The sequence below is a fragment of the Peromyscus maniculatus genome, chromosome 4 (genome assembly GCF_049852395.1).
Source record: "Peromyscus maniculatus bairdii isolate BWxNUB_F1_BW_parent chromosome 4, HU_Pman_BW_mat_3.1, whole genome shotgun sequence".
Lineage (NCBI taxonomy): Eukaryota > Metazoa > Chordata > Mammalia > Rodentia > Cricetidae > Peromyscus > Peromyscus maniculatus.
In genome coordinates, this window is record NC_134855.1 from 14,066,627 (window position 1) to 14,081,866 (window position 15,240).

The following is a 15,240-nucleotide window of genomic DNA, read 5'->3' on the forward strand; positions in this document are numbered from 1 at the left end:
TCCATGGACCCTGTTGCAACCAAGGGCCATGTGACTGCCTGGGGTCTGATTGGCCACTTGGGACCATGTTGGTACCCAGGGGTCATGCTGCATCTGGGGCCATACAGATCTAAGTGGCACATACTGCTATCCAGTGCCATGGTGACATCTGGGCCAGGGCTGCAGCTGAGGGTCATGTCCTGATCTGTGGCCCTATTGCAACCAGAATCTGTGTTGATGTCCATGGCTATGAGGGCCATGCAGATTCCTGGGGTCTGTGCCACCACCTGGGGCCATGTTGATATCTGAAGACCATGCTACTGCTGGGGCCATGCTGATCTGAATGGTCTGCACCATCACCTGAGGCCATAGTGACATCCAGACCCCAGCTGCTGCTGCTGACCATGTCTGGGTCATGGTCCTACTGCAGCCAGGTTCTATGTTGAAGTTTATGGCCCATGTGGCCACCAGGGACCATGGGGAGGCCCAGGCTCTGAGATGAATTAAGTGGCCTTCTTGGATTCTGGAGGCCATGCTATAGTCCAGGTCATACAGATCTGAGTGGCCTGCACTGCTACCCAATGCCATAGTGATGTCCAGGCCAGAGCTACAACTGAGGGTCATGTCAAAGTCCATAGCTCTACTGCATCTAGGGTCTGTGTTGATATCTGAGGTTCCTGTTACCATCAAAAGCCATGTGGATGCTCAAGATCTGGGACCATGTTGGTGTCTGGGGTCATGCTGCCACTAGGGCTATGCCAATCTAGGTGGCCTGCACTGCCACCTGAGGTAATGGTGACATCTGGACCTGGCTGCTGCTGAGGACCATGTCTGGATCCACGGCTCTTCTGTAGCTGTGGTCTGTGTTGATGTCTGTGGCCCATGGGAACCATGTGTGTTGGAATCATAGGGCCATGCTGGCCTGGCCCTGCCTTTCACTGGCCCTGGGATAGCTGGCCCTGCCCCTCACTGGATGCTGCAGCAAGAAGAGCTGGCCCTAACCTCATGGGAGAGCTGGTACTGCACACTCAGGAGAGATGGCCCCACCCTTCACCACAGGCAGGGGAGAGCTGACCTTGTTGGCATAGGCATAGGGGAGCTGGCTCTGCGTTGCCTGAGGGGGGCAGCCCTGGTGGCCTGGACTGACAAGCTCAACCATGACAGACTCACATCCAGGCCTAGGGTTAGCCCACCCTAACATCTTCACCATCCAGGACCTGCTGGAGTTCATAAAGGTATTGCAGCCTGTGAGGCCAGCTCCCAGGACTGCATCCAGGGTAATAAAAAGAATGCCTGCAAAGTAGCAGGACTTAGGAATAATTCTTATCTACCTGAGGGAATAAGACTCACACATGTACTGAGGGTCACTTGCTTTATTTCAAGTGGCTGGGCAAGCCAGCATATCAGGGAGAGATCCTGCAGAACAATAGCCTCAGGATCTCCATGACTCAGGGCAACAGGATATCTGAGAGGAACATCAATGAGGGTCCAGTGTTGATGGTTAACCAGAAGCCAGAGGAAGACCTGACCAAAAACTCATTCCACAGTGAACATTTGCAAGTAAAGCTGTTTGTATACTGTGTGATACATCTCAGCTCCCTGTGGCGCTAGGATGAAGAGGTGAAGGAGAAGCAGGAAAGACAGAGGAAGGAAGTGGTTTTTTGTTTGTTTGTTTTGCCCATCATTGGTTTGTTTCCTGGTTTTGTTTGTTTGTTTTTTAATTAATTATTTTATTTCTTTCTAAATTTTCTTGCGGGGGGATGCTACAAGGGTGAAGGGCAGATGTGGAGAGACTGGAAAATAAGTGAGATTGGGGTGCATGATATTAAATTACCAAAGAACCAATAAAAAAAAACTTTGTTTAAAAAAATGACCCCCATAGTCTCATATGTTTGAGACTTGGCTCCCAGATGGAGGAACTGTTTGGAGAGGATTAGAAAGTATGTCCTTGTTGGAGGTGTGTCGCTGGACATGGGCTACGAGGTTTCAAAAAGTCCATGACACTCTGAGTCTTTCTCTGATGCCTGCTTGTGGATCAAGATGTGAGTTCTCACTACTGCCGCAGCAGCATGCCTGCCTGCTGCAAGGCTCCACACTGTGCTGGTCATGGATCCTCTGAAACCGTAAGCCCCCTTTAAATGCTTTCCTCAGTAAGTTGCCTTGGTCATGGTGTTTTTGTCATGGCCATAGAAATTAACTAAGACAGACTCTGTCTTTTATCCTGAATGCAGGTGGTGACTGTGTCTCTTCCCATTGGTGGGAGAATGACTTCATAATCCTACAAAATTGGCTAACCAGTGAAAAGGGGAAGGGGGTGATTGAGGCAATGTGGGCCTTTGTTGAACTAACTACCTTTGATTTAAAAAAAAAAAAAGTGTTTCTCAGACCAGGAAAGAAAGTGTATGCCTTACTACAAGATGAAGAAAATCCAGTAACCAGACAGAAACACGAAAGACCTCATTGGGATCTCACTCTGGCCTCCCAAGGGTCTCCACCCAGCAATCTCCACGGAAGTGACTCAAGGCACACAGCATGGTGTGGCAGAGTCCACTGCAGATTGGAGAAAATCACACACCCTGGGGGTGAGATGGACAAAGGCCAAGGTGATCGTTGCGCCATTCTACACTATTTCTAAAGTCTTTGGAACAGGCAGCTTTCCTGTGCGACTCTGTGCTACCAAGGCAGCTGTCAGTCCTGTTGGATTTCACTCCTGCATTAGAGGCAACATCCACATGTGTTCTCCATCACAACACTTCCTGCCATACAGGAGTCTTGTAAGGTTTAGGTTTCCAGAGACCAGGCTTAAATGATTACCTATAATGACTTTCCAGATTTCCTGCCCAGTGAGTTATGAACCACTTGCCTAGAAGCTAGAGAGGGAAGCCTCCCTTGAGGGGGGCATGGAAAGGGAAGCCAAGTAAAAGGGTTCCAGGCAGGAGCTGAGATGGGAAGAGATGCAGAGAGACTAGGGGAGAGTCCCTGTACCACCTGGAGGAACATGGTACTTTGAAAGATCAAGAAGAGTCCTGGTCAAGGTTAGCTCCTCTCTGTCATGAGTGGGCAGATCCAGGCAGGCTATGACAGGGACTTTGAGTGGGAGATGTCATTCCTGGGACAGATTGATTCCAGGGTTCCCACATAGGTCGCACATAAACAACAGAGAAAATCACCAACAGCACCAAGCCAAGAGCATGATCTGGAGCTGGCCAATCCCTTTATTCTAAAACTGAGAGGGACTGTTGGTCCAGATTGAACTGTAGTTGTCAGAGAGAGGCAGGGTAACCAGATGCCAGCTTCATCCATGGGGAGTGCTTGCCTCCATGTCAACTGAGTTTCCAGGAGGAGGTCCCGGAAGATCAGGGAAGCCATAATGGCATCCTTATCCATCAGTGCCAGGACATGGGAGGAAGCCTGATCATCTCCAGAGTCTCTTCTCTTCTCAAAACACATCATCAATTAAAACATCTTAGGAAGTCCCTCCATCCAGACCTCCCCATACCCAGCAGTGCTCAGTTCTCTGCAAACAGCAGCTCTGCACTGTGCACATCATCCTGCATGAGGCTTTCACTGAGAAATAGAAACTCTGAAAAGAGTCATTTCTGTGGAATATCTAGAAGGCTTTTGGAAGACTGCAGGCTGACAGAGGAAGCAGTGGGTCTCTGTGGCAGACTGAGGAGACAGATGCCTCCATAAACGATCACTTGGCCCCTGTGTGTCCCCAGTGTGAGATATCAAGAAAAGCCATGCAGGAAGACAGACACTGCGTCATGACACAGGGCGTCTCAGTGATGCCCATCTGCAGCTCTCAGCAGCAGCCCTGAGACTCTCATCCTAAACATGCAAACCTGGTTCACACAATCAATCTGCTCAGCACTCTCACCTCATCTTCAGTGGCTACATATTGAGGATGCCTGTGGGATGACTGTTCTGCAAAGGACAGGGTCAGAGCCCCAGTCAGCAGGAGCAACTGCATGGTCACAATGGTGCCTCTGTGCTCCTGGCCTCCCTGCAGCATTTATATCCTGCCCTGGGTGACACTCCACCTGCACAAAGCCCCCATCCATGCTATAGTCTGGTTGCACTGTTTTGTTTGGACCTCATGAATACAGGGTGCTAATTTCTGTAATTAGTCACCTGCCTGTGCTTTCACTCATTCTCAGGAAGCCTTGTCAGGAGCAAGAATGTCATCAGAGTGGGAAGTGACACCTGAGAACCCAGATCCAGGGGGATAACAAGGGCTCCTGTGTTCCCACCATCTCCATGCATGGCTGTGTTCTGACCAAAATATGTCACAACACTTTCTCTTCCCTCTCAGGACCTCCAGTTCCGAGAGCAGTCACCAACCTTTTTCCACACGGCAGTGCTGGACACAGGGATGTGTTCTGCAGCCACAGCCCCTTGAGAACTGAGCTATGGTGTCACCCTTCAGCAAAATGGCCCCTGTGTCCTGTCTTTCCTCCTGCTCCCCATCCCCATGAGAGTGCAGCACACCTCCCTGACTCTCCAGACCCTCACAGCTGATCTCTACCAAGCTAGCAGCTGGGCCTACAATGCACCTGAATCCCAAACCACCCTTCCATATGCCTTCACTCTTTCCAGGCTCCATGAGTGTTTGGGAGTCAGGCCCCTGTCCAAAGTCCCCTGAGGGTCCCCACTTCTCACTTCTTTCTGTGCCATGCCACTGTGCAAATACATTGTCCTGCTGCTGTGCACAGGTGTAACTGTGTGTGCCTGTGTGTATTGAATGTGCATGTGTGTCTGTGTAGCTGTGGGATGTGTTTATGTGTTTACATGTGCAAATTATATGTTAGTTTCTTGGATGTTATGGTTGGAATATGAAATGTTGCACATAGGATCTGGTCATTTCTGGAGACTCTTGTTTTAGGAGATGTGGAACCTTTGCCGCTATGGCCTCACTAGAAGACATGGATGTCAGTGGAATCCGCCTCTGGGTCTGCCCTAAGCACTCAACTTCCTGATGCAACAAGATGCAAACAAGATCTGCTCCAAGTTCCCACAGAACTAAATAAAATAAAATAAAATAAAAATTGATTTTATTGAAAAGAGTATCATGAATGTCAACCTTTAGTAAAATTAAGCAAAAGAAAAACTAAAATTAAAACAATAGATGAAAGAGAAGACATATTGATAACTCATGAAACTCAGGGTCTTGATGATATACCTTAAAAACTTATACTCAAATAAGTTGGAAAGTACAAAGAAATGAATAGTGTTCTATACTATGATCCACTAAAAATTGACAAGAGAATACGGACAACATGAAGAGTTCCACAACAAGCAGTGAGATTAAACAGCAATAAAATGTGTTCTAACTGGAGCAAGCCTGGGCCACATGTGTTCACTGCCAAATTGTCCCAAAAATAAAAATAATGCTCCTGAATCCACTCCAGAAAGCAAAAAGGGGGAATGCTACCAAACTCTTCAGCGAAGCTCCTATTGTCCTGACATACACAAGCAAGGAAATTATAGGCTGATCTTCCTGATCAACATGGAGGCAAAAAACTGTCAGTTACATTTAGACAAAGCATTAACAACCTATCAATATATTTTGCTACTATCCATCTGGTCCAATATATAAAAAGCAATAAATGGGATACATCATGCTTAAGTATTTAGGGACAGAAATGGCATGTGTACAAGTACCAGCATTAAGAAAAAATAAAATAAAATCAATTTTTTCGAAAAGAGTATCATGAATGCCTTCTTAATGCTGGTACTTCTCTGAGATGGAGAGAAGCCCTTTGAGAAAGGTCAACCATCCTTCATGATCATAGCTCTGAAGGAACTGTACCTGGGAGGAGTGAATTAACACAGCCAGCATCATCCTAAGTGGAGACACATCAAAGCAATGTCACTGAAGTCAGCAGGGACAGGGCTGTCCTCTTTCTTCTATCCTACTGAATGATACCTTATAGTATTATCTAGGGTAATATGACAAGAGCAAGAAATAAAAGAGATACAAATAGGAAAGGAAGAAGTCAAAATAATAGCAGTGGCTGCTGATGTGATCATGTACGTAAGAGGCTTCAGAGACTCCCTAAGGAAAGTCTAAGAACTAGTAAACACTTTCACAAAAGCATCAGGTTACAAAACCAACTTATAAAAACCAGCAGCTTTCCCACATACCATTAGGGGTCATATGGAGAAAGAAATCAAGAAAATGCTCCAATTAGCATTAGTTTCCAAATGATAAATAAAATAACTTGGAATAATCCAAGGAAGGAGTTAAAGGCCTCAAAAATGAAATTTTCTGTGGAGTAAAGATTGAAATAATGAATATTTGGAAACACAGAGGGGAAAATTGAAGAAGAAATGGACTGTGGAGAGCTTCCTTGTGTATGAATTGGCAGAATCAATACTGGGATACTGGCTGTATTATCAAAGCAATCTACAGATTCCATTCCTCACAGAAAGAGAAAATGCAATTCTAAACCTTATGTGCAAACCAAATAGCCAAAGCGATCCTGACCGACACGGACAATGCTGGTGCTATCACCAGATTGGGTTTCAGGTTATACCACAGATCCTGATTTCATGTTATTCCACACTAACAAAACATCTTGCTGCTGGCAGAGCAAAACAGACCCACACCACGACCGACAGCCCTGTGACTTTTTACAAAGATGCCAAAGACCTGCATTGGAGGAAAGACAGCCACTTCAAAACGTGGTGCTGGGCAGTTAATGTCCACATGTACTGAAGGACACTGGGTCTTCATCTCACCCTGTTCAAAACTCAACAGGCAAACTCGGGCAGAAAAGTTTAGTAGTTTAAGGAGTGTGGAGGGCATGTCCATAAAGGACAGCACAGAAAAGATTTGGCCAACATAACTGTATATGTATTCAGTGTGTACCTGGGTCAACAGCACATTAAAATTTATATGGAAAAGTATCCAGCCAAGCGGTGGTGGCGCACACCTTTAATCCCAGCACTCGGGAGGCACAGGCAGGTGGATTTCTGTGAGAATGAGGCCAGCCTGGTCTACAGAGTGAGTTCCAGGACAGCCAGGACTGTTTCACAGAGAACCCTGTCTTGAAAAAAAAAAGTATCCAAACAAAAACTCAAGTGTAGAATATGACCACTAACACCAATATTAATAATGATTTCTATAGATGTGTGCTGTTTCTCACAAATTTGGACTTTGCAACTCAGATTTCTGTCCCATTGCTTCAGTGCTCCATAACTTTCTTCACTCTCATGACATTGATGAAATATTTAATATTTAAATTAAATAAAATATTATATCAGTTCCTCTTTCCCTTGCCTCCATTAACCCCTCCAACACACCCCCATACCCTCTCAAACTGATGGGCTCCTTTTATTTGATTATTATCATTACATACACATGTGTGAAGATTACATAAATATATAAAATACAACTGCTGAGTCTAGTTGGTGTTGCTTTGCTGTATATGATTTTGGAGCTGATTGCTTTTTGTTTTGTTTTGTTTTGTTTTGTTTTGTTTTGTTTTGTTTTTCAAGACAGGGTTTCTCTGTGTAGCTTTGGAGCCTGTCCTAGAACTTACTCTGTAGCCCAGGCTGGCCTTGAACTCACAGAAATCCACCTGCCTCTGCCTCCTGCCGCCGCTGCCGCGACCACCCAGTGGAGCTGATTGCTTTTGTAATGGATAACACAATTGGGAACTCATCCCAGGGAGAGACTAACTCTCCCTCTCCCAGCAGTCAATAGTTGCCTGTAGTTCTCTGTCTAGGGGTGGGACCCCATGAGTTGCCCCTTCCACATAAGTATGCCTATGGGTATTGTCATTGTTCAGATGTTATTTTCTTACACTGCTGTATGAAGACCTTTGACTCATTCATATTTTCTGCAGAGGGGGGTGCTGTGATAACTAGTTTTGTACGATGCTGACTAACCTTCATCTTCAACAATGTCCAACAATCTCAGGCTTCAGCAGGCACTTGAAAGGGGTTGCTTTCTTTCAGGATGACCTACGATCCTCAGCAATAATCACATCCAGGCAGAGAGGGACAAGGGAAGGACAATATGTGAGGGTGGGAGCTGAAGAGTTGCTGAGTTGGGAACAAGCAACAGCATCTCAGTGAAAGACGATGCCATATGCTCATTCTCCAGGAATCTATGTACCATTGAGATGAAAGTTTCTGGACCTGTATTTATCAGTCAAGGTACAGGGTCATTCCTCTCCCACTTTGGCTCTCATATCCCCATGAAGCACTGTCCACACAGACTTTGTACACTGGATAAACCGCATGGTGGGCAAGGTGAGTAATAATGACTAATGGGGCTCTACATAGTACTGTTTTGCTTGCAGGATGATGATGGAGGATTTAGAGTACTCTTAACCCCTCCCCCTTCTGCCAGGTCACTCACCACTGGGTCTCTCATATGATTCCCCTAAGTCCCCACTGGAACAAGAGCCCTGTAGGAACCTGCACACATTTGCATCTGTGATACCCATCTCCCCAGTTGTGCCCAACCCTGTAGCTTCCCAAAATTCTCCTGCCACAAAGTCAAACACCTCCTGAAGCCATGTGTGTGGGGGTGGGGGGGTGTCCCATCGAATGAACTTCTAGGATATCCTATATCCTACAGGATTAAGGAATATCATGGTTCTTGGGGTCTGAAACCTACTAGGTCCCACAGCTCCTCAACCTTATCATAGAGCTTCTCGGAGATTACAGGAGACTCCAAAGCACACACTGAGTCCAGAATGGCTGCTTAAGGCTTTACTTGGGTTTGGGGTGAAACAGAGGGTCCTAGCAGGAGTGTGGTCCGACAGGCAGTGAGATGGTCTTGAAGGATGTGTCTCAGTGCCATGTGGTACAGGGAGACGGGTACTCCAGGAAAGGCATTACTATGCATTGGTACAGGATTGGCTTAGGGTTTGCACTTCTGAAGGGCAGCTGTGACAGGAAGAGGAACAGGGGGTGAGGGCCCCTCCTTCTGTTTGGGGGTAGCAGAGTGGGATTAATAAGGAAACAGATGCCAATCAGATAATTTCCTTGCCATAGATACTGTGGAGACGTTGTCAGACACTCATGGTCCTCAAGCACAGCCTACCACGGTTACCAGGCAGGTCGCTAAGGATTGTAGGGAGTGTGTTGGGTGGGAGATGAGACCACATGGAGACCATGACATGGGAAGGATGCTATGAAAAAAGGACAGATTCTCAAGTGTTCTGGGGTTTTGCTTGGCGCCGCATCCTTGAAAGGCCACTCACACCTAGATGTGAAGGGTCTCTCATATCTGTTTAAGGGTCCAAAAGATGGGCCACAAAACTCCAGTACTGAGGAGTCTGAGCTGTCCTAAGGTTCTTCCAGGGGTCACTTACCAAAGTGATCTTTAGGGAAACACGTATCTGTAGAAACAAAGAAAAACCCAGGGTTGAAGAAGTACACTAGTGAAGATACAGAGTCTGTCACACCTGCAGCTTAGATACCATTATGACCAAGACCTGAAGCATGACCCTGTTGTCCTTGTGAGGAACAAATGGTGACACAAAGAGACACCAAGGACATAGATAAACACAAAGGTCACTTAGAACAATGGCTGACACAGGAGGACGTGAGGAGGGTATGGACAGGTCTATGTAACTAGAGGGAAGCATGGTCTCTTCAATGCCTAGCTTGTGATCTCCAAAGTCACCTGCTTACCTCTCTGCTCAGGCACAATGATATTTTCAGGTGGAAAGCCCTTTTGCTGTACGAATTTCTTGAACTCTTCTAGGGCCTCGTGATTTTCTGTGGGATCCTTCCCTGGGGACAGAGGCCAGAGGAGCACAAGGGTTGTGACTGAACAGCTCTTTAGGGATCCATTAGCACAAAGACAGGATCACTGCCCATCACTAGGGGCTCCACCCTGGCCCAAGTGCAGGCAGGAGAGAAGGGAGCACTTAGGGAAGACAGGGAGGTAGGGTATGAATGGAAGAGATGGACAAAGCCTGCAGGCAGGTACAAGTGGATGTTATACATCCTGAATGGCTGTGCAGGATCACATCCTGACCTGGAAGGATCCTCAGTCACAGGGACACTAGTCTGTCTCTCAAGTCTATAGGGACACTGCCAACCAAAAGCCTCTGTTAGGACCCAACCCTTCAAACGGACATTCATGACATGTGAGACCCCAGGAAATGGGACTTAGCAGTTCACTGCTTGGAACTCCCATTCTATGTATTCAGGGCCCTGAGGGCTATATCTGCCCTCTTTCCTGAAAGACCCTGTCCAGTTGCCCCTTCTCTCTCAGATCTGCACAGGCAGCACCTGGTGTCCAGAACCTAGATGCACATCAGATCTACCATGCTAAGCGTTCTGGTGCCAAGGTGTAGCTGCTGAACATCCTATGGCTTCTGGTAGTGGAAACCACACAGGAAATGAGGTGCCCAGGGTCCTACCTATGAGCTCTCCCGCATAGACTTTCTGCTCAAAGATCTGGCATTCACTGTAGAAGATGTAGTGGTCCATCACTGGCAGCTCATAGATGTACATGAGATTTGTGTCCCAAACTGTAGATGAACAGAGAAAATGGGTCTGTAGTGTCTTGCTCCAGATACATTATTCTGACTATGCTAAGGAACTGTCTAGAGCAGTGGTTCTCCACTTTCCTAATGCTGTAACCCTTTAATACAGCTCCTCATGTTGTGGTGACCCCAACCATAAAATTATTTCATTGCTGCTTTGTAACTGTAATTTTACTATTGTTGGGAATCATAATGTAAATATCTGATATACAGGATATCTGATAGTTACCCCCAAAGGGTTCACAACCCACGGGTTGAGAACCATTGGTCTAGAAGACGTTAGCAATGACCCATGAACTCCTAATCATATGGAGCCTGAACTTGGTATGGTCTCAACACAGGAACAAAGTTCTCTCCTGGAAAGGTGTCATGCCCAGGTATGGAGTCTGGACCAATGGCAGGAGGGAAGATGAAGGCTGGAGTTTGACCTGTTAGCAGCTGTGCTGCCCTTCTTCCTAGATCCTAACCCTCTGTTTCCCTATGGGCCAAGGCACAGAACTGTCTAGAGGGAAACATGGTCTCTTCTGTGGACTAGCCTATGACCTTTAAAGTCTCCTAGAAGTTAACTGGCTAGCCTCTCATGGAAGCTAAGCAGGTCAGGGATGCTCGAACACCAGGAGCTAGTTTCTGGGAGGAAAGATCTCATGCACCCTGGGAGACTGTGACAGTTCAGGTTAAACATCCACTTGACAAGTAAAAATCTCCTGGGAGATGTGCCTTTGGCTGTGCCACATGTGCATCATCTTGATTATGAACATTGAAGTGGAAAGACCCATCTTAATTGTGATGGGACTGTCCACTGGGCATCAGACTATAGACGGAGTAAAACAGAGAAAGCCAGCTGAGCACCTGAATGCATACATCCCTCATCCCCTTCTTCTGGCTATAGATGTAATATAACTAGCTGTCAAGTACCAGCTGCCTTGAATTCTCCACTAGGATGGACTGTACATTGAACAGTGACCTTAAAGAAACACCCTTCCCCTAATCCTTTGGGACAGAGAATTTATCGCTGCAATGGGGGAAGAAATTCAGACAGACTCACAGGCACTGTACTGGCCAGGCTTCTCTGTTTTCTCCAACAGGATGTCAATCTGCAGGCACTCACCATTATACCTGGAAAGCAGGAAGCGCATGAGCAGCCTGTTTCGGAGCCCACACCTGGGCTCTGCTCGGCTTGCATGGTGAATCGTCGACCTCCAAACCCCATGTGAACAGCAGCTGTGGTTTTGGGTGGTTGCTGGGAGGGTGTCCCCTCAAAGAATGAACCTGCTTGTCATCAACACTCAAAGAATAGTTGAAAAGGGAAGAGAAAGCTGGGAAGATTCATAGTGGTAGCACTCACATGGAAACAGCCATGACCTCCATGTTTCCATTCTCCAGGGCTCTCACTACAAAAGGGAATTCTTCCTTCGGGTTCTTCCACTCTGTGCTGTTCAGGTCCTTCACTGTGGCCTTCAAGTACCATGTCCCTGAGAACTATAACAAACAGAGCCCTGTACACCCTATACACCTCAGTCCAAGCCAAGTTCTCTTCCTAGCTCCAGCACATGGGCAGGGGCCTGGGAAACATTACAGAGCACAGGCTGAAGGCCCTGACATGGTTTGGCCCACTCCCCAGTCCTGTGTTCCTTAAAGTTTGCCTGAAAACCTGTGTTCCAGTTAGACAGGAAGTGTCTGTTCCCAAATCCCCCAAAGTCTTTAGGTCTAGGACAGGGCATGAAGGTCCACCCCTGAGAAACATTCAGGTTCTTGGGGTCACTAAAACTAGGACCCTTCCATGTTCCAGCTCTGTGGTCCAAGAGGGCATTTGTCTGCAGGTGGAACATCAGTAGAGACAGCAGGGCAGTAGAGAGCAGGTAAGACTCCAGGCCAAGGTGCAGTGTCAGAGGCCAGACTCAGAGGACTTCATAGCCCATGAGTGCTAGCTCCAGTCCTCAGGCACTGGCCAGCAGTCAAGCATTCCCCCACCCCTGTCCACCATCTCTCTCACGTTCTTGTCTTCTGAGAGGAAGGGCAGATCATCCTGGGCCTGAAGGACAGCCACCAGGACAAACAGCGTGACAGTCAGGAGCAGGCTCTGCATCTTCGGCTCTGTCCTCTAGACAAGGCAGGTCACACAGGTGACAAAATGTGAAAGCTGTGCTGGCTCCTTGGAGAGTGGCCTTTATTGCCACAAATGACACTGACCACACCCCTCCTAGCCAAATCCATGTCCATCATGGGGATGGAGGCTGTTGTTATTGTTATTGAGATCTGGTGATCATTCTGTGGCAAACACAAAGAAAAGACACAATGCCCTGCAATGTAGGCACCATCCAAGGGTACCACAGACACAGAACCCATTATAGTTTTTAAATGACTCTGGGACAAGAATAGAGAAGAGGCAGCCAGGAAAGGAGGGACCTGGCTTCCTCCTACTCCTTCTCCACACCTGTACTCCCTCTCCAGCCATCCCTAGCTTCTTTGGCCATCTTATCTAGAAGCTGGCTTCTCTCCCACTGAAGCTGAGAAAAGGACTGAGCTATTTACCACACACAATCCTGCCAGTGCCCTGGGCACAAGCTGCACACTAGGCCCATCCCATTGCCTTCTGCTACTGGGTGAGCAGGGAAACATTGGATGTGTCAGGATCTACCAGACTGTTCAGGAGCTCCTGAACCTTGACTGCTCTAAGAGGGAGGGGCCACATGGGACCGGTAGAGACCACAGTCATCTGAATGACTTCCCTCTATACTCCAGGCAGCTGTGTTGTCTTACAGCACTTCTTACTCCACCATGTCTCATCCCTCTCCTTTCTCAGCTGTAACTATCACCTATCTGTCTACTCAATTATATCCCAAGCTCTTGAAGAGCAGGGCCTTGCCTTCTGTGCTTCAGACTTTAGTTCAGAAGCTAGAGAGGCTCTAGCTATAAAGCAATCTCTAATCTGTGCCCACTAAAGGGAAGTTTCCTCGCTGTAGTTCAGGGTTTCATCTCCAGCAAGGGTGCTAGGGTCTTCTGCTGTGTTGATCATCTCAGAACCTATAGGACATGGAACTCCTGGGCCTCATTGTCACAACTTGAGCTCCTTCCACACCTTATGGCCTGATGTGAAACCCATGAGATCCATCAAAGCCTGTTGTGAACCCACAGTTGTACAATTATCTTAGAACACTAGATCCCCTGATCTACCAAAGGTTTTCCCTACCTTGTCAATTTGACAACTGACAAGCCAGCAAGGAGACCATGAGTCCAATTTTCTTTGAATGGGGAAGCAAAAGAAACAATGGAGGCCAGAGACCTACATGAACCCAGAACCCACAACTGAGTTGCCTTGGCCAACTTATCTTCTGACCTCAGCCCAGATCCTTCTCCAGCAGGAACTCTTTTTTGTCCCTCTCCATCTTGATGTCCTGAGTCCCATCTGACCTGAGCTCTAGAGAAAGGTTCTAGTCCTACAAAGGTGCCTTTGTGTCTCTGTAGATAAAGCCTGGACAGCTTCAAGACTCTCTAAACAATACTAATGAGCACTCTGTAACAAGTCCTGGGCTGTGCTGAAGAACTGCCATAATCCAGTCCTGTACCCTGCTGACATTCTGGGTGTGAGAGGGTGGGGCCAGAGCTCTTTAAGACCAAAGATTAGTGAGCAGCCTGGAGTCTCTTCACTCAGGGTGCCAAAAACTGTGTGTACTTTGTCCTGCGGACTGCACCATAGATACCTACCACACCACTGTTTGAATCACTGATATTGGTACTTATGGGAATGGTGTGGCACATGCCTTTAATCCCAGCACTTGGGAGGCAGAGCCAGGGGGATCTCTGTGAGTTCAAGGCCAGTCTGGACTACCAAGTGAATTACAGGAAAGGCACAAAGCTACACAGAGAAACCCTGTCTTGAAAAACCAAAAAGAAAAAAGAAAAACCATGAGAGCCACATGCAGATGATAGACAGATGATGTCTGCCCCCATAAGTCTTATGTGCAGTATGAAAGGCAGCTCCTGCACTCTACAGTTGCTTTCCATTGTCTATCTACCTACCTAGTCCCAGTAGACTGAATTCTACCAAGATCTCTAGCTATGCTCACAGGCATCTGTCAAGTTAAAGCGATAAAAGACACCATCAGGAGGTGGAAGGGCAGGGGTTGTTGGCAATCCTGGGAGGACAAGAGGCAGGACAGGAAGTTGAGGTCTACTCATGCTCGATGCTCTCAGGAGTCAACAGGTGTTTGTGATCAGTCATGGGTAGACCCTAGGAGATGGTAGGACAGAAGGGAGAGGTATCCTGGCCTGTGTTGTTCCCATGGCCTAAGGCATCTCTTTTCAGGCCTCCCCTTTCTTTCTGGTGGCAGTTCCTGCAGGGATCCCCAGTTCCACAGCTCCAGCCTTCATTACTTCAAGTTGTGCCCCTTACTACCCTTGAATTTTCATCTTTGAAAATTCTCTGTCCTGCTAATTCCTAGGAACCTCCCTGCAAAGGACAGAGTCTGGGCTTTACCCAGCATTAGCAGAAAGCTTTTGATAGCACCTCCAACAGCACCATGCAGAAGGGGAACTGGCTGGACTGAGATGTGTCTTAGTTAGGTTCTATGGATGTGGTAAAACATCATGTCAAAAGCAACTTGGGCAAGAGAGGGCTTGTTTAAGTTTACAATTCATAATCCATCATCCAGAGAGGGCAGGGCAGGAACTCAAGTCAGGAACCTGGAGGTACAAAATGATGCTGAGGCCACGTAGGAGGGCTGCTTACTGGCTTGTTCCTTGT

The 15,240-nt window shown here is 47.3% G+C and overlaps 1 protein-coding gene across 1 annotated transcript; it reads right to left on the bottom strand.

The window, feature by feature from the left end:
* Positions 1-8,692: 8,692 nt before the first annotated feature.
* LOC107401684 (vomeronasal secretory protein 2-like) lies at positions 8,693-12,623 on the bottom strand. Its single transcript, XM_042277125.2, has 7 exons — positions 12,490-12,623; positions 11,842-11,975; positions 11,542-11,612; positions 10,371-10,481; positions 9,634-9,735; positions 9,312-9,338; positions 8,693-8,883 (listed from the first exon to the last, which is right to left on the bottom strand). Exons 1-7 carry the CDS (start codon positions 12,580-12,582, stop codon positions 8,858-8,860), a joined length of 564 nt encoding a protein of 187 aa, XP_042133059.1. The 5' UTR covers positions 12,583-12,623; the 3' UTR covers positions 8,693-8,857.
* Positions 12,624-15,240: the final 2,617 nt, after the last annotated feature.